Genomic DNA, 18,102 nt, shown 5'->3' with positions numbered 1-18,102 from the left:
TGTTCTTCTTCTCCCTTGAAAAGTTAAAAGAATAATTCTAGAAAGAGACATCAAGCATCATCTCCCTCTGTTATAAATTAATAAAGCTGTCGGTTCAATTGATTAGGCTTTAGAATTGGTCAGAGGTGTCAGACTGCAGCTCTCTGGCGCCATCTAGTGTTCGACTACAGTAAATACAAACAGGCGTCAAGTCAAAGCGTTCAGTTGGTTCAGTTCAGTGTTTTCAGCTTATTTTTGTTTGTTTCTATAAATGAAGCAGAAACTACTTTAAAACATGAGAAGTCTGCCCTCATGTCTCCTGACCCACGTGATGAAGTTCATACCTCCGCCCTGCAGGTTAAGAGGAACACGCTTCACTCTGTGTCACTCAATCTGCTGGATCCTTTAACCATTAAACATTTATTATCTCAAGATCAGCTGCCTTCCATGGAGAGGAAACAAGTGTTGGCAAAACGGCAAAAGAGAGAGAGAGAGAGAGAGAGAGAGAGAGAGAGAGAGAGAGAGAGAGAGAGAGAGAGAGAGAGAGAGAGAGAGAGAGAGAGAGCGATCAGGTGTCCGTGTGAGAGAGAGAGAGACAGGGAGTAGGAGAGAGAGAGAGAGAGAGAGAGAGAGATAGAGAGAGCGAGAGAGAGAGATGCAGAGAGAGAGAGAGAGAGTGTGTGTGTGGTTTAGTTACTGTGGTCAGTGAAGCCAGAGACTAGAGAGAGACTTCCTCGGTGTGCAGTGATGAAGGTCCTCAGTCCTTCTGGATGTTAAACGGCATCATGTCCACTTCAGCAGCAGGCCTGAGTGAAGCCACAGTCGGCCATTAGACCACAGAAGAAGAGCAGCTCGTTGCTTCTGTCCTCTGTCCCTCTCTGGATCAAAGATGCTTCCCGCTCAGGAAGCAGCGAAGATCTACCACACCAACTACGTGCGTAACGCTCGGGCCATGGGCGTGCTGTGGACGGTGTTCACCATCACCTTCGCCGTCATCACAGTGGTGGTCTTCATCCAGCCGTACTGGATCGGCGACAGCGTCCACACGCCGCAGGCCGGATACTTCGGCCTCTTCCACTACTGCATCGGGAACGCGCTCACCTCGGAGCTCACCTGCAAAGGGAGCGCCCTGGACTTCGGCTCCATCCCGTCCGGGGCCTTCAAGACGGCCATGTTCTTCGTAGGCATCTCCATGCTGCTGGTGGTGGCCAGCATCGTCAGCTTCAGCCTCTTCTTCGTCTGCAACGCCGGCAGCGTGTACAAGATCTGCGCCTGGATGCAGCTCGCCTCCAGTAAGAAGCAGCTACAGGGCAGGAGGTCACACTCACACACACACACACACACACACACACACACACACACACACAAATTTACTTATCTTAACTGTAACTATTGACTTTACTAAGGTACAATGAACTAAACCTTTATAGATCACAAATTAAGGGTAACTTTTGGGTTGCCAGGTTTGGGGGGAAATCCTCTAGAATCCAGATACTATATGTGTATATGTGTGTGTAATTGCCAATTAATCAATGTTAATATAAATGGAGGGCAGTAGCTGAATACAGTTTCACAACCTGTCAACCCACACAGATCTTTTCTTAGTTAAGTAGTTTGGATTTGCATTAGTAGGACTATAAATGTATGACAAGAGACAAAATCTAAATAATGGATGTGAGGAGATGTAAAAGAAGTGAAAAGCAGGTAAATGATTCTTCATTTTCGACATCTTCCCTCAGTTGGGGCATGTTGCTGCAACAGGAGACGTTTGACACATGAGAGCCTTTGTGTTTGTGTAACGGGAAGCCACACACACCTGTGGAGCTGAAAGTGAAAGAACAAGCTGCATGAAAGGAAGAAGTAATGAGATCAACCAGCAGTGTTCTGTTACTCCTCCACTTTCTCCTCTCCTCGTGTGTGTCTGTGTGTGTGTGTGTGTGTGTGTGTGTGTGTGTGTGTGTGTGTGTCTGTGTCTGTGTCTGTGTCTGTGTGTGTGTGTGTGTGTCCGGCTCCCATGCACACCAGTCTATATGCCCATCATAACACACACACACATTGTCTGTAGTTGTCCACTCATGCGCCAGCTTCTAAACGAGCTTGAATTGTCCATTAGGATGAAGTGTCAGAGTGTAAGCGGTCTCAGTCATGATTTGGACTAATTTAGTGTTTCTAATGTTTTTCAAGTAAATGTAGTTTAATTAATATGACATCACTCTTCAGGCTCTGAGTGGAAGTTTAAACAAACGCTTTTGATGAGTGAGTGGATTGTTCTACTTCTTAATTAAGGAGAATAAAGGACTGAATGTAATTGTGATGTGTTAACACGCTGAGCACATAACCGAGTGTAAAAAACGTTTTTGGTCATACGTGCAAACAATTCCTGTAAGAGTGATCTGGATGGTGCCTCAAATTAAATTAGAGAAAGTGGGAAGAGAGAATATGTGAATGAAATGGTGTGTGTGTGTGTGTGTATGTGTGTGCGTGTGAAGCCAGAAGTGTGTGTTCACGGCTCATTAGAGTCAAAGTGTGCTAATGTTTCACTTAGACACTTGATAGTTGTCGTGTCTCAGTGTGCTGAGGCGGGATGGCGTGAGTCAGACTGTCTGCAGAGTCAATAATGGATGAAGAAGTTTAGCTTTTATATGGTCTGGAGTTGCTAGGCAACTGTTTGAGTGGTGTGTATATTTAACTTTTCTGACGCTGTCTCTGCCTGGCTCTTGGTGTATGCAGGAATGTTTCCATCAGAAATCAAGCAGATTCCAGGTTTGCACGTCATTGGAAAGTACGAGTTTGGTTTCCTTACACTGTAGTAAAGACTCGTACCTAAACGTCTGCTCTCTCCCTGACTCACAGGTACGTGCATGGTGATCGGCTGTATGATCTATCCTGACGGCTGGGACTCGGAGGAGGTGAAGCGCATGTGCGGCCAGAGGACGGACAAATACACGCTGGGGAACTGCACGGTGCGCTGGGCCTACATCCTGGCCATCATCAGCATCATGGACTCGCTCATTCTCTCCTTCCTGGCCTTCAGTCTGGGCAGCCGGCAGGACAACCTGCTGCCTGAGGACTTTGAGATAGAGGAAAGAGGTAACGGGGGTGATCTGTCATTTGTTATTGCACTACAGCGAAGACTCAGTGTTTGGGAGAAAAGGCTTTACAAGTGAATCAAACCAAAACCCTTCACCTACCCAACCTTAAATGTCAAACACCAACGTCTTAAGTGAGTCACAGCTGAGGATGACTTTTTCTATTTTTTCCTTCTGTCACAGATGCCTGAGCCTCATGTGGAGAGCTGAGGCAAGAAATGGAAGACAATTTACCAGCGGCTTCCTCCATTCAGCCGTTCATCTGCAGCTTCATCTGTAGTGTCTGGAGCTCATCCTGTCGTCTGATATGCAAAAGCATTAAAGCACACAATCATTTCTTCCACTAAAGCTGTATTTAAGTGAGATGATATTTTAGATGACAGTGTTATTGCTCAGTTGCTTTTTCATTCTTTTCATCTCATTTGTTTTATACTTGAATTTATCACACCACTGCTCTGTGTAAAATACTGAGTCAACTGATAAAACTAAGACATATTTAGAATAAAGGGTGCCAGCAGCATTTGAGGCTGTGTGTTCTGTCTCTCTGTGTGATCTAACATGGAATAATTCATTCAATAGATGAGGCAAAATCAAATCATTTAGATTTTGAAAAATGTTTATTCTTGTTGCCTACACAAAAATATTTTTTTACACAATCAAATGAAGATGGGAGACATGGAGAGAAAAGGGAGTCAAGTTTATAAAAAATAGCAAGCTGAGGGGATTCAAAGCATTATTACAGCATTTCTACGGGCGGGGGGGTTTCCTATCCAACGCCTCAGTTTGCAGGGGGGGGACACTTTGAAAATGGGCTTTAAATGAAGCTTCAATTGGAAATACCATGGAACTGTTTCTTTCCAAGGTATTTCCCAAACTTTTATTGAAAAAAATCCTCAGAACGTCTCACTTCCTTGGCTGTACACTTCAGAGTCTCTTCTATAAGCTATAGGATGCACAGAGGGATCTGAGCCGACTCTTTGGTTCAAAGGGCTCGTGGACGCACAGACAGGATGCTTTGATTCAAAACCATTACAGTGGAAAATGAAGGCGTTCCTCAAAGTGACTCTGCAGTTCTGGTGACCCCTCCGTCTCGTATGGCTTTGTGCCGTCTGCAGACTCGTAGGGAAGAGGAGCGATCTGAATGCTGCTCGTGTTATACTGTGCCAAGAGACAACACAACAGGGGAACTAACCCTAACTCCCAGAAGAAAAAGTCTGACGTTTCACAGTTTGGCAGAGTGATGACTGAGTGTGAGCTTCTCCCCAGACCTACTGGACAATGCTGACAATATGCTTTCTAATCCCGTAGGCCTACCAGTATAAAAAAATGTACAAAAGTTTGGGGGATAATGTTCCGAGTCTTTTATCATGCTAGACAGCATTATGCAAGTATTCATCTGGAGCACTGTGCACACGTTTGAGAGCAGAGGCCAAAAGCGCAGAAGCCGGCACGGCAAACATCGCGACAATCGTACAAAAACTATAGTACAGGTTAATTTTGGTTGACCAATTATGTAAAAGAATCCTAGTTTTTGTGGATTTTGTTGTGTTGACGCAACTTCCTACCTTCTTCTGCATTTGTAAACAAGTACGAGATCACTTTAAATGCGAGAGAGACTCAACTACAGCTAGAAGCAGCACAGACGTCTGTGCTCTATGAACGAGTGCTAAACCAGAAGAAGAGCCAAGCGAGATCCACGGCAGCTTAAGTCCTGTGCAGCTAGTACAAAAAAGGAGACATAAATATCAGAAATGGAGCTCAAGTTCCTTCAATGACCAGTGTAATCCAGAACCAGGATACAGATTCAGCAGCAGTCTCTATTCTTTAATCTGAAGGTTGTATGGATGTGTGTGTGTATGTGTGTGTTTGTGTGTGGGGAGCTTCTGAGAGCCGCGACAGGTTACAGACACAATGCAGTCACAACAAACCGGCTTGTTTACATCCAATCCTTTCCTCCAAACCTACATCAACGCTGCAGCGTGGCCGCGTGCCTGAGCGGCTTCTAGGAAGAGAGCCAGGGATGGGACAGGCACTGGGCCGCGGTGGCCCTCTTCTCGGGGACCAGGTCCAGCATGGGCAGCAGGAAGGTGCCGAAGCAGTGGGCCTCCTCTTTGGACCACTCATACTTTTCCACCAGCACGTCATACAGGCCCCACGGCTTCAGCTTGGTGATGTGACGCAGGTCGCCTGAGATGAGAAGAGTTAAGGGACAAAATATATACACATGTACTGCCACTTTACAAATACTTAAAAGCAAATACAAATGTAGCAGCTTTACCTTTTTTGGTGAAAAACTCTTTGGCGTACTTTCCTGCCAAGATCAGCTTCCGTGGGATTTTACCAAGGAGCTCGATAATCAGCGCTATGTGATCTACAGGTGAGTGAGACGCAAAGAACACGGTTTAAAAAGCAGGGAAATTATGTTACAGCAAATTAGCACATTGAGCAATTTCTACTTTAATAATCTCAATGAGGAAGCTGACACCGACCTTCATCTCTTGAGTAGTCTTCTCCAGAGTGGGGTTCAAACAGATAGTCTCCCGTGGCGAGCTCAAAGGCCTGAGGAATCAACAGGTCAGCACAATGTTTCATACAGTCAGACACAAAGCCTCACTCTTCTGTTCTGTGTGCATCAGTGTGCTGGAGCTCACCATGCAGGCGGTGCTCCAGATGTCAGCTGGCGTGCTGTAGCCGGCTCCCACCAGCACCTCCAGGCAACGATACTGCCGCGTCTGGATGTCGTCTGTGAAGTGTTTGTGCTGAGGGGAGAAGAAGGCAGAGACGGTGAGGAGGCTGAACACAGAGTAGGTTTGTTTCATATGAAGTCAGCGTCACGGGTCGCATCTGGACTCACCACCCAGCAGGCGTTGCCAAGGTCGGCTATCTTAACCTGCAGCTTATCTCCATTCAGAGGCTCCAGGGGGTTTATTAAGAGAATGTCTGCTGATCCTGGTGAAGGGAGGAGACAGAGATGAAACATTTGTCGTGATTCAAATCCAACGCCATGAGAGCGTTACAGTGGGCCTGTTGCACACTTACCATTTTGAGTCTTGTCTTCATCCTGTCTTTTGGTCTCCCTGTCCTCTTCCAAGTCTTCCTCCTTCTTCTCTCCGTCCCTTAGCTCTAAGGTGAAAGAGTTGGCGTTGAGAGAATCGGTAACCTGCTGCTGCTGCTCGTCCGTCTGGGGCTCCTGTGGCAAACTGCTGCTGGTCTGATGGTGATCCTCGTTGGCTAATGTGTCCTGGTCCTCCGTCTTCTTTTCTGGCTGGTTTGCGTTCTGTTCATCTTCCTCCTCCTCCACGGACTGCTTGGCCACATGTGCCTTGATCTCAGGGATGGCCTTGCCCCCTGGTGTGGAGGCGTGGCCGTTACAGTTTACGTCCATGGTGGCCTCGTCCTCCTCTTCCTCCACTCGCTCCTCTCCCTCTTCCTTTCCCTCTGGACTCTGCTCGGTTTGCTCTTCAGGAGACGAATCTACGGCAGAGTGGAGGAAACTTCATTAAGCTCAGTTCATTGAAGTTTCTATTTAGAGAATATTCACACTCTTCATTCGGCAATCTGACTTGTACAGAAGTTGATTGAGAAGTTCAGAGCCTAATAGATGAAGCTCTGCAGGTATTCCACCTCCACACACTAACTGATTGCACATTGTTTGTCCATCATTACATAAAATCCAAATCATCAGAACTCCACTTGATAAAGACACTGTGATGTCACCTGTAATTTCGTGGTTTGCAATGCTTTGGAGTGTGGCGGACGCAGAGATGGTGGCTGAGGACGTCGTGTCTTCGGTGGTCTCAGTGGTCTCTGTCGTCTCCTCTTCATCCTCCTCCTCCCCTCCCTCGGGTAGGGCTCCCCCCTCCATCTCCTGGATCCTCTTCTCCAGCATCTCAGCCTGCTTCTTCTGCTTCTTCTTCATCTTCTTCTTTTTGTTCTTGGACATTTTGACCTGCTGTGGGAAAGAGATGAGTAATGAGAAATGCTGGGAACTTTGTAGTAAACGGCAAACTACAGTGATGGACTTGAAATAAAACAAAAACAAAGAATCACTTACTGGTTTGGGTGCTGGGGCTGTGCTCACTGCAGGGAACAGAGAACAGGATGAGACTCCACAGTTGTGAACGACATGTGGTACATCCAGCGCCTCTATAATTAGAACTCTGTTCAGGTGGGTTAGTTTTCATCTAAGCGACGTGAACTAATAAGACTGCAGCAGCAGCGGGCAGAGTGGGAGGGGCAGCTCATTTCCATAACCAATCCAGCGGTGACTCACACTGGAGCTGCTTAGCATTCCTCTCTCACCAGAAGCATCCAAATTGTTTAATGACAAAAACATTTCTAACTTGTGTCCTTTTCATTTAGTCATGTCAGCGTAATGGTAACTGGCCACGCTTAACGTAAACATGCCAAACACTGACAGGCACTAGACTTGTCGACATATCTAGAACCCATATTTTGAGGTCAGCAACACGCCAAAACAACTGACAAACAAGTAAACAGATTGTGACCTGCGGAGCCAGAGGGAGGAGCCGCTCCAGCCTTTTGCCACTGGTTCGCTTCGGCGGCCATTTTCTTGATGTAAGGCTCGTTGACGGTGAGGAGAATGTTCTCGGGCTTGATGTCTGTGTGGATGATCTTACACTTGCTGTGGAGGTAATCCAAGCCCTGGAGAACCTGCAGTGCGACAGAAACACAGAATGTGAGCGATGGTCAGGCCACACGCTCAACTTCAGCAATCATATTTAATAACTAAATCAGTATTTCCCATTTCCTACTGTGTCCCAGATATTTGACCAACCAACCTACCTGGCGTATGATGCTCTTAACACAGGGGAGTGGCAAGCCTTGATAATTGGATTTGATGATCCATTTCAGCAGGTGGTGTCCCAGCACCTCAAACACCATGCACACGTCTGAACACAGGCAAAGGTCAAGGAATCATACAGACACGTTTTCACACACTGTGATCATTCTGATTCAGCTCATTGAAGGTCAAAGTAAACGTACAGCACAATGACCCATCTAACCTAAATCAGTCTCTCATCTAAGGTGATACAGTGTCATCCTTAGATGTTCAATCTAGACTGAAGGAGCTATTTGGACTTGTTTAGTTATAATCAGTACGTGTAAACCATCAAATGGAAACGGCGCCAGTAGGGGAGAGACACCAGAGGCAAGGTGTTCATTTGTCATTGTTCCACCGTTTCCTTCCTCCACTGAGTGACAGGTGATGACAGCTCAAGCAAAGATTCCCTCCCTGTTAACGAGGAGCTTGTAGAGTAAGAGTCGGAATGTTCTTCTGTTTAAAGGTCATGAAAGGAGACTTTGGGATCAGCAGTAGACAACATCATACATTTAACCTTACACACAACCATTACCACGTAATGAGAAGGATACGAGTGCCATTCATGCCAGAAATTTTGAAGTCATCTAGAAGCTGCACCACCTTCTCTCTGCTGGGATCATTGGAATCTGTGTTTCTCACCTGGGAAACACACACACACATGCAGACACACAAAGTTGTAGTAAAACATGTCAGGGCTCTAGAGTATATTCATGTAACAACAACAACAATGGTGAGCTTACAGATTTAAGCAGCTTGATCTCATCTAAGGCCGTCTCTGTGTAATGCTCTGCACTCTTCACCACCTTCATGGCTACGAAGCGTTTCTCCCTGAAACACAAAGACAGCAATTATTCAATCAGTGAATCAACCTTGAATGCTGCTTGAACAAACGGAAGCCGAGTCCTTTGTTAGGAATCAGGGCACGAGGGAAACAAAACATTTAAGAAAGAGAGATATGCAGTAATGTCCTTTCATAAAGTCACAGAACTGTGCTCATGCCATTTAGACATAGGAAAGTTGTTCTGCAGGTCACCTTCAATCTTCCTGCAGCAGATGGAGCTGATAGTTTGGAAGAAAACCCAAAAACGGACCAAACACACAACACTCAGAGCACAGAATGGTGTGTAGCAGCATAGATCTGATTACAGCCAGCACACTCTGTATCATCCTTAGTGATTTATTATTATACAGCAGCAGCATATACAGAATAAATGGTCTAATCCCATTTTCAATGACAAGAACACTTACTGGACGTCCCATGCCAGCCACACAGTGGAGAAGTGTCCCCAGCCCAGTTTACGGATCACGTGGTATCTCCCGTTGAAAAGGTCTCCGATCTTCACAGGGTGATATCCGCCTGAGCAAGCACAGACAGCGTGAGTGTGCATGCAGACATATGGATGCTTACGTAGATGAATGCCTCTGGAGACAGTGAGAATGAGAGGCCATACCCCTGCAGTAGTCATTGGGGTCCTCCTGCTCTTCGTCGTCCGAGCCCAGGATCTCCTCGTCCTGCTCCGGGAGGGGAGACTCGGGAGACTCGGCCGGGCCCAGCAGAGAGCCACTTCCACGACCATGAGCCTCTGGTCTGATGTGTGGGGAGACGAGACAAAGGGGAGAGGTCGTATAGGTAAGATACAGTGAAGCCAAAGACAAGGAGGAGGGGATGGTGGAGGAATGGGTTAAAGTAGTAGTGAGTGGGTGATGGACAGGGAGATGACGGAGGTAAGACTTGAGAGTGTGGACTTCCTCCAAGTCTCATATGCAGAAACAGAAACAAGGTATTTCAAAGGCAATCTGATCCTGAATGACTCATGGATGACTCACAGTTATAGAAAGAAAAATACCAGTCTCTAAAACAGCAAAGAGTGAGAGAGAGAAAGAGGGGCCATAATGATGTTTGTTAGGATGATAAAACCTCAAAGACAAGTGGAGTCAAAGTCAGACCTTTTGGTGTCACTGACATACATCAATCAGCTTCAGCAGCTTCAAAAGAAGAGACGTATCACTTCAATTTCCCTAGTGAATTGTAGCTTTTAGTTTGAGGTCCTACATCTCTGCGAGAAAGTGACATTTGTTGGTCAACAATCACAGCTGGAGGAATTCAATGTAGGACAGGCAGCCGGTAGAAGCTTCACTCATCCTTAATATAATCAGTCATACTATAATCTAAATCAACTACAAATCTAATCATGTTGTCAATCATGATGTAATAACCACATTTTAAGACTGAATGAAATTGAACTTAGACGTCCTTTTAAAGCAATGAATGCATACAGATATTTGAGATGTTTAAAGAAAACAAACAATTGCGTATGGAGTGTGTGCAGAGAACAGGAGTGTGCTGCAGCAGAGGCGTAACCACACATGAAGAGAAAAACGATCCTGTGAAGGACTCACAAACCGGTGAACACAAAGTGGATCAGTGCAGCACTGTGGCCTGGTTGGGAGAGCTGCTGCTGCAGAGCTGCAGGTTCAACTTTAACATTTCTCTTCCCCGTGCATCATTTCTTTGCTGCTGTCTGCACTCTGGAATCCAATTTCGTTTGTGCGTACGCTGACGAGAGAGAGCAGCTGTCTGACTCCGAATTCAGATCAATGAGATACTGCTGGCATTTAAACTTCACTGACAGCAGTGAGGTCTAAGTTTAAACGTTGACTATGGCTGTATAGCATGTACGCTCACTGACCATAACAGACATGAAGCCATGGTGTGATTTGCACACTGTGATATCATTCCTTTGATACAGGATGGTGACTCTCTAATGCATCTATGAATGTCAATTTGAAATACAACTTGTCAACCAGCAAGACAGTGAATACAAAGGAGAAGGTGAGGCTGTGAGCATCACTACACCTCACCGCCCCAAAGAGTCCTTGGACCAAGATCTAATAGCATTAAACATTCATTGTATTGTTGAATAACTGATGGCAATTCAACAATGCTTAAATGTGTAAATGTGAACAAAGTTGAATGAATTATTGAACCCAATCCAGTAGTTGCTCATACGTGACGGCTCAATGTAAAGCAACAGAGAGCATACGTGTTAGGATCAGAGGCCTAAGTAAGGATTCCAATCAGCCGAGTAAAACAAAGCAAACACCAGAGCTGGAGGACACACAGCACCGCTACAACCAGCATACACACATTCAGCTCCATCCAACTCCACAGGCCATTCAGTTAATACAGGCAAGTGCTGTCCAAGGTCCTGAAGGAGGACACCTACCTGTCAGTCAGTCTCACTGTATCCACGGAAACAAATTATCAATGCCAACCCACCCCTGCCAATCAGTGAGAGCTGGAGGAACCTTACAGTGCCGCCCTTCAGCTAATCAGAGCAAAGGTGGAGGAATAACACACACCGATCCAACCAAGATACAGCTGAAGTACAACAATGATGAAGATGATGATACTGTACGTTCACTGAACGACAAGTCACTTCAACTTTTGCAGCACTCGTGGACGGCGAGCACAAAGCCAATCCAATTTAGTTTAGTAATTGCATCTCAGTCCCTGCAGTGTTCAATCCTCTGATATGAAGTGTTACCGATAAGATTCAGTCGGTAGTCGCCAAGTCAACCATTCCCAGCCCAGTGTGCAGCGATCCTGCAGCATTACTCCACCGTTTCAAGCTTTCTATCCTCACCAGCAGTCCTAAGTCAGCAATGCCGGTGGATAATGCTTCATGTGTCACAATCATGCAGAGCTGGTTGGCAGAGACAGCTGTTTCAGCCGTGCTGTGCAGGGTAGAATGTTCTATGTCAGGAGAGCCTGTTGTGTGCGTGCATGCAGGGAAGAGAACGCTTACACATGCAGGTTTCACACAGAAAAACCTCTGGGCTGAAGGTGTTAAAGCTGCGAGTGTAAGCAGACGCCATAAATCCGTTGAAGAAGACTTCTTTGGCTGCCATTATTGCTTCTTAAAATCTGGAACACCAGTGTGGATTCAGTTTGCCTGCGTGCATAATTGTACACCACTTTATTGGCTTGCAAACTCATTAGGATTAGCCTGCCAAGTCAATCAAGTCTGAGGAGCGGGGGGGCAACTTTAGAGACGTTTTAGCCAAAATGTGCTTACAAGGTTACTGTAACTAAGGAAAGAAATATGACAAGGCAGAGGTGGGGCGGGTTCAGCTGACGGATAAGGTCACATGGTTACATAACAAAAAGGCAATATTCATAATCCTTTTTAAAACAGTGTTTGCTATTTCTGTTTGTGCGGCGGAAGGTTTTCATGTGTAGGAGGCAGCCTGTTGGGAAAGAGCAGAGACTACAAGAGTTGGATTATTAGTCATCCCTTGACGGTGCTTCTACATATTCACCCATCTGCTATGAGGATGCCTCTGTGTGCCTGTAGAAAAGGCAGAGCTACACTGGTGTATGTACACACACACACCATATATGGATGAGGTCAAAGTCTTTGTTTAATCAAAATTGTTCGGGTTGTCCACTTCAAAGCTACATCGAGAGAGAGAGAGAGAGAGAGAGAGAGAGAGAGAGAGAGAGAGAGAGAGAGAGAGAGAGAGAGAGAGAGAGAGAGAGAGAGAGAGAGAGAGAGAGAGAGAGAGAGAGAGAGAGAGAGAGAGAGAGAGAGAGAGAGAGAGAGAGAGAGAGAGAGAGAGAGAGAGAGAGAGAGAGAGAGAGAGAGAGAGAGAGAGAGAGAGAGAGAGAGAGAGAGAGAGAGAGAAGGCTCTAGTGCTGCTTTAGTCCTTGACTGTGGTTGAATCAATCTCAGTAGTCTCGAAATTGTGTCAGCCCACGCTGCATAACAAGGGCAGAACAACACTGCATTCATGCACACCACACATACTAAAGGAGCGCTGCATGTACCATCTTCTCACTTCAAGTGTTTTAAGCGGAGGATCATTTTCTCTCTCGCTGTCTCGGTCTCTAAGCACATCATTAAAGCAGACGGGTTTGGAGCAAACCTGTAATAAAGTGTTCCAGCTTCAGTTGGTGGAACGCAGAGGAGCGACACTAACATGAGGAAATGGGGAAGCGTGCAGTCGAAGCCCGACACGCAACCACAAATACAAAGTATCATCATCCACAGCATTTATTTATTCAATGCTAGAAAGTGATAAGGGTCTTGTGATGATCGAGTGTCTCTCTCTCTCTGCAGCACAGACAGACAGCTGTGAAGAGACAGACGAGTCAAAGCCCTCTGAGCGCAAACTAACACATGTACTGCCATCTAGCAACTATCTGGAGAAACCCCACTTAACTCAAGACACCCTGATCCGTCACAGATTAACAAACCTCTTTATAGTATACACACACACACACACACCTTACCTGCAAGACGCACGGATGCCCATGGAATGCAAGAGAGGGAACAAGAGTGGAGGTGTTAACAGCCCCTCTCACTCCATCCAGACAGGAGAAAAAGAAGAGTTAGATGGCCAAAGAGAGAGAGAGAGGGAGAGAGAGAGAGAGGGAGGGAGAGAGAGAGGGAGGGATGCAGTGGAAAGTAGAGCAAAGAAAGAGGGGGGGGATCAGAGCTGATAAGTCAGAAGCAGACTGCAGAGGAAAGGAACAGCAAAGAGAGCGAAAGGGGGAAAGCAATGGGCAGAGGAGGAAAGAGAATAAGGACAGAAAAGAGAAAAGTGGGGACACAAAACAAGTGCAGAGGAGAGGAGAGGAAGAGGGAGAAATGAGGAGGAGGAGAGGCTGCAGGCTGAGCACTGAGGCAGAGTGCTGAGTACTGAGGCACCAATGATTTGCTCGCCGACTCTACCTTGCTTTCTCTCCCTCTCTCCGTCTCGTCCTCACACACACATACACACACACACATTAACTGACTCTGACCGAGAACTCTCCTTGGCTGTCGTCAGCCCGTAAACTCCTCCCCCATCAATGACAGCTGAGAAATGATTGGGTGATGCAGTGCAGCACTGCAATGCAGGTGAGGGACGACATCAGCCCCCCCCGCCCCCCCACCCTTCCTCAGCTGACCAAAACAACAACATTCCTCTCTCCCCCTCTGTCCATCATCCACATCACCCCCATCTTGTACTCTCACCACTCCAGCATCCATTTACTCCCATTCTCACTAACAGAACACTTCCACAAGTGATTTTCCCCCCCTTATCCCCCAGAACACTTTGCTCTATTTTCAGCAGCGACCTTGTGTTTCTGCTTCTGTCACCTTAGTGAAGATCTGAACCTTTAAACACACACACAGGTGCAATCAGCCGGTAACCTTGAAATTGTTTCTTGATGTTACAGAAATTAAATCAGTCCACAGTTAAGACAAGACAACTGAATTCATCCCTGCAGTTCTTTCCAAATGTTTTCATGCACTCCAAAGTTTACTCAGCGCATTCATGAGGTGAGGTACCCAGGTGGAGAGCAGGGGGCAGTACAAAGAGTTAAGCGTTAGAGAGTTTTGTTTATGGGGTGAAAAAGCCAAAGCTCTCAAAGGACCCTGTTGGCCAGAGAGGACTCTCCTCTCATCTGCCCTGTAGTCAATCACTCAGGTACACTTCACACACTCCAGGCAACTTACTCAACTTCTTATTATGAAAATGACTGAAACTTAGCTGAACTACTTTCATAAGGAGATGTAAAACTGCCTTGCATTTAAAGAACATCATCAATCAATAACAATGCAGCCTGTGCCAGATTTCCCTGACTTGTCCTTCATCAGTGTTGTGCTCAGATCTGTTTGTGTCTCCAGATTTCTGCCCATTCAGTCTTATCTGATGTGTAAAGCAGAAAACAAAAGCAGAGAGGAAAGGAAGAGGAGGTGCTCTTAGGAATGGAATACAGCCAAAGTTTATATCATCTTCTCCCTCCCTACTGGTAAAAATCAATAGCGACTGGTCCACAGGCACCACAGTGAAACAGAGAGCAGGGCCACTGGACTGAAAGTATAAATAAGTGTGGTGCAGTGCTGCCACTTTAAGCATGCAAGGCTCTGCTCGTCCAAAAAACGTGTATGAAAAGATTTGACAGCCAGAGAGAGGGAGAGAGAGAGAGAGCGACAGAGAGAGAGAGAGAGAGTGAGAGAGAGAGCTACATGGAGACCTCTGCAGTTCTTTGACTTTACAGAGACAAATCTGTGCAGCTACACAACCTACAAGGGGAGGAGACAGACCAAGGAACAGTACAGTTGTGAGTGAGCTACAGAGGATATGATCGGCTACATAATGAACTGCATCTCTGCTATTCCGTCCTCTATATCTCCTTACAGCACACGTGCGGTCCTAAAATGACATTTGAGCCACGCCACAGAAAGCTATGGAAAACACTGGCAGGGGCACAGCGGAAGTCTCTCCATCTTACACACTTATGGAGACACACAGGGAGGCAGTTAGGCGCCCAGTGGAGGAGCATCAGTCAGCGTCTGCTCCCTAATTAAAAAATTGATCACCTATAAATGAGTCAGCCAGACTCTCTGCAAGCTGGCGTCAGGCGAACATGACTTCATTTTAAAACTCAACGAGCTGCGCTGACATTTACACATCCTGTGTTCAGTCCTGCTTTGCCCCTCTCCAAGTCAAACACAGACACAAACACACACACAATTTGGTGAGCTACTCACTTGTATGTGAGACCAGTAGCTAGCTTGACCGCAGCTGTTTTAACGGAAAAGATCCAGTCCAGAAGCCACATCGCCGAGGAAAGAGGAATAAAGCTAAATTACACCAAACTATAACAGACGAGGCTTAGGAAAGATCAACATAACAACCAGCCCAGGAACGCTGCGACCTGGTGCAGTGGCTGTGCTCAGCTCAGCTCCCCCTCGCCCCCAGCTCCTCATCTGAAGAGAGGCTACTGCATCAGTGCTACTACAACACAGCTACTGGCATGAGGGAGTGGGCAAGAAGGAGTATGATGAGGGGGTGAGTGTGTGTGAGAGAGAGACAACGAGAGAGACAGAGAGAGGGAGAGAGGGAGTGGGTGAGAGAGACAGAGAGAGGGAGAGTGAGACAGAGAGAGAGAGAGAGACAGAGAGAGGGAAAGAGGGAGTGAGTGAGAGAGACAGAGAGGGAGAGCGAGACAGAGAAAGAAAAGGAGAGGGAGAGTGAGAGACAGATCGAGACAGAGAAAAGGAGAGAGGGAGAGAGAGACAGAGAAAAGGAGAGAGGGAGAGAGTTGGTGCTCCACTTTCTAAGCAATAATCTCCGCAGTCATGAATTCATAACTGAGATTATACACACACACAATGTGTATATATATAAATATATATATAAAATACTAATAAAAATAAAATAAGACTTAGATTTGGATCTTAACCTGTGTCCAATAATTGTTCACAATCACTGCAGGACATTTTCTTTTCCAAACCAATTAATCCAGCTTAAATAAGATGTGCAACTACCACCACCAAGCCCACAGTGCTGATCCAGTCACGTACACACAGATCTCATGAATCTTCAAGAACTAAGGAGCTTGAACCCCAACAGCTCTTCTATTATCATTACAATTAGTTTCCATAAGATACACAAGACAGAAGTATATTAAAAGGGCCACCCACACTAAAACTAGGTACCAGGATTTATCTTCATCAACGATCATGCAAAAGTAAATAATAATAACAATAATCGAGATCGTTGAATGTTTAAATAAATGCATGTTTGGGTGAAACGGCACATTGAGAGTAACAGCAAGCCTAAGTGGAGTGATTTAATGATGTAATGGAATTCTGCAAAATATACCGTTGCCTGCTGCGTTTGATCTCTTGTGGGATTACAGGACCAATGGAACAACAACGGGAGCAGTAAAGTCAAACTGTGCAATGTCTCCACGCATGAAGATGAAGATGTACTCACTTTTTGCCGGGTTTCCTTGGTCTCGTCCTCTTCTTCCTCGCCTGCATCGCAAGAACTACAAGACAAGAGACAAAGCCGTTACACAACAAACCCAACCCGTCCCGGCACGACCCTATACGTTGTTGACGAACTTCAAATAAAAATGAACGTAAATGAAAACTACCTGACCTGCAGGTGCAAGCGGGTCGTAACGTGGGTGACATGTTAACGCTAAGTGGCTAACAGCCTCGTTGCTGTGCGTTACCCCATACGAGTCGGCGTTTCTAGTTAGCTGCCATTACTGCTCCTCCAAGCAAATGTCACACATGCGGTGTCACCTCCCATACTTCTAGGGAGTAGGGACTTAGTAGCTTGCGTTTCATTCCAAATTGTCGTAAAGTTTTGGCGCATAATTGTCTTCGTTCAGATGCTATTCAGGCGGCTACAGCTAGCTAGCATGTCGTTCCACACATACACACTGGGCAGAGCGCATGGTCAACTTGGACTTTTCATTAACTGTTACATGCCCTGTGGAAATGACCGTATTCTTATTGATAACTGCTGTTATCACATGAATATACAGAAGAAAAACACGTAGACAGAAAGGTTTGGACGTATAAACATTTTAGAATAGCTAGCTAGCCACATTACCTTTTCTTTCCATGCTGATAACCAGTCAGGACTTATGGTGCCTTCGGGGACTGTAGGAAATATTGCAACTAAAAGGCGCGCCTGCGTTCTGTACCAAAGAGTTATACGTTAAACACCAATAGGAAAGCTGGCTGACAGTAAAACGGCGTGTTTACCGAATGAGTTATCAACCAGACAAGGGATTTACTTTGGGTAGCTGTCGTTGAATAAAAATACAATTATCAAAGTCTAGGGTGTTTAGGGTTTCATTTGTGTGCATGTGTTCGCGCCGCTAAGTGAGGCAATTCACGTTACATATCAGAAACAAACTAGAATAGCAGATACGTTGATGACATATGTCTACCAAAGTGAAAAAAGGGCATGGCGCTAATTTATACACTGATTTAAATTGAAACAAACGTCTAAAACAGAGAGAAAAACACAAATCATTTGTCATTTAGAAGGTAATCTGTTACTTCTGTCACTGTGGTGGTACTCCGTTGGTTTCCTCTTCCCCGTAAATGCAACACTTCTTGGTGTAAGTCTAGCGAACAGCGCGTGCTACGCGTCCGACGAGACAGCATAGCTTTACTTTAAATGTTTCTTTAGAACACTCAAGATTAAAACGTCAAGCACTCGGCCACAAACTGCGCTGCCTCACACAGGTGTGACTCCAAAACGACTTCAGTGAACTTTCGTGACGTCACCAAACATCATAAAGTTACAACGCTGACATCACCAAAACTAACACAGGTACAACATTGACTTCAGCAAAACTGACAGAAGTTAGAATATTGACGC

At 45.8% G+C, this 18,102-nt stretch overlaps 2 protein-coding genes across 2 annotated transcripts; one reads left to right on the top strand and one right to left on the bottom strand.

Moving 5' to 3' along the window:
• The first annotated feature begins 688 nt into the window (after positions 1-688).
• Positions 689-3,146, top strand: lhfpl5a (LHFPL tetraspan subfamily member 5a). Its single transcript, XM_076147260.1, has 2 exons — positions 689-1,271; positions 2,833-3,146. Exons 1-2 carry the CDS (start codon positions 869-871, stop codon positions 3,144-3,146), a joined length of 717 nt encoding a protein of 238 aa, XP_076003375.1. The 5' UTR covers positions 689-868.
• A 520-nt stretch (positions 3,147-3,666) lies between these two features.
• srpk1b (SRSF protein kinase 1b) lies at positions 3,667-17,397 on the bottom strand. The gene is made up of 16 exons (XM_076147360.1): positions 17,323-17,397; positions 16,693-16,747; positions 9,366-9,502; positions 9,163-9,271; positions 8,655-8,742; positions 8,466-8,553; positions 7,875-7,981; positions 7,577-7,742; positions 7,123-7,148; positions 6,786-7,020; positions 6,108-6,542; positions 5,923-6,017; positions 5,720-5,827; positions 5,558-5,627; positions 5,347-5,439; positions 3,667-5,255 (listed from the first exon to the last, which is right to left on the bottom strand). Exons 1-16 carry the CDS (start codon positions 17,333-17,335, stop codon positions 5,071-5,073), a joined length of 2,010 nt encoding a protein of 669 aa, XP_076003475.1. The 5' UTR covers positions 17,336-17,397; the 3' UTR covers positions 3,667-5,070.
• Positions 17,398-18,102: the final 705 nt, after the last annotated feature.

This window comes from Genypterus blacodes, unplaced genomic scaffold, assembly GCF_046128005.1.
Source record: "Genypterus blacodes isolate CSIRO-AG114 ecotype Tasmania unplaced genomic scaffold, CSIRO-AGI_Gbla_v1 ptg000037l_1, whole genome shotgun sequence".
Taxonomy (NCBI): Eukaryota; Metazoa; Chordata; class Actinopteri; order Ophidiiformes; family Ophidiidae; genus Genypterus; species Genypterus blacodes.
The sequence above is the reverse complement of the archived record's forward strand: the minus strand, read 5'-3'. Positions and strand labels throughout refer to the sequence as shown.

Coding starts and splice junctions, on each gene's coding strand:
- lhfpl5a (XM_076147260.1), top strand. CDS start 869: ATGCTTCCCGCTCAGGAAGCAGCGAAGATCTACCACACCAACTACGTG. Junction 1,272..2,832: donor CTGGATGCAGCTCGCCTCCA/GTAAGAAGCAGC, acceptor CCTGACTCACAG/GTACGTGCATGGTGATCGGC.
- srpk1b (XM_076147360.1), bottom strand. Junction 8,743..9,162: donor TGGCTGGCATGGGACGTCCA/GTAAGTGTTCTT, acceptor TTTGTGTTTCAG/GGAGAAACGCTTCGTAGCCA. Junction 5,440..5,557: donor AGACTACTCAAGAGATGAAG/GTCGGTGTCAGC, acceptor ACTCACCTGTAG/ATCACATAGCGCTGATTATC.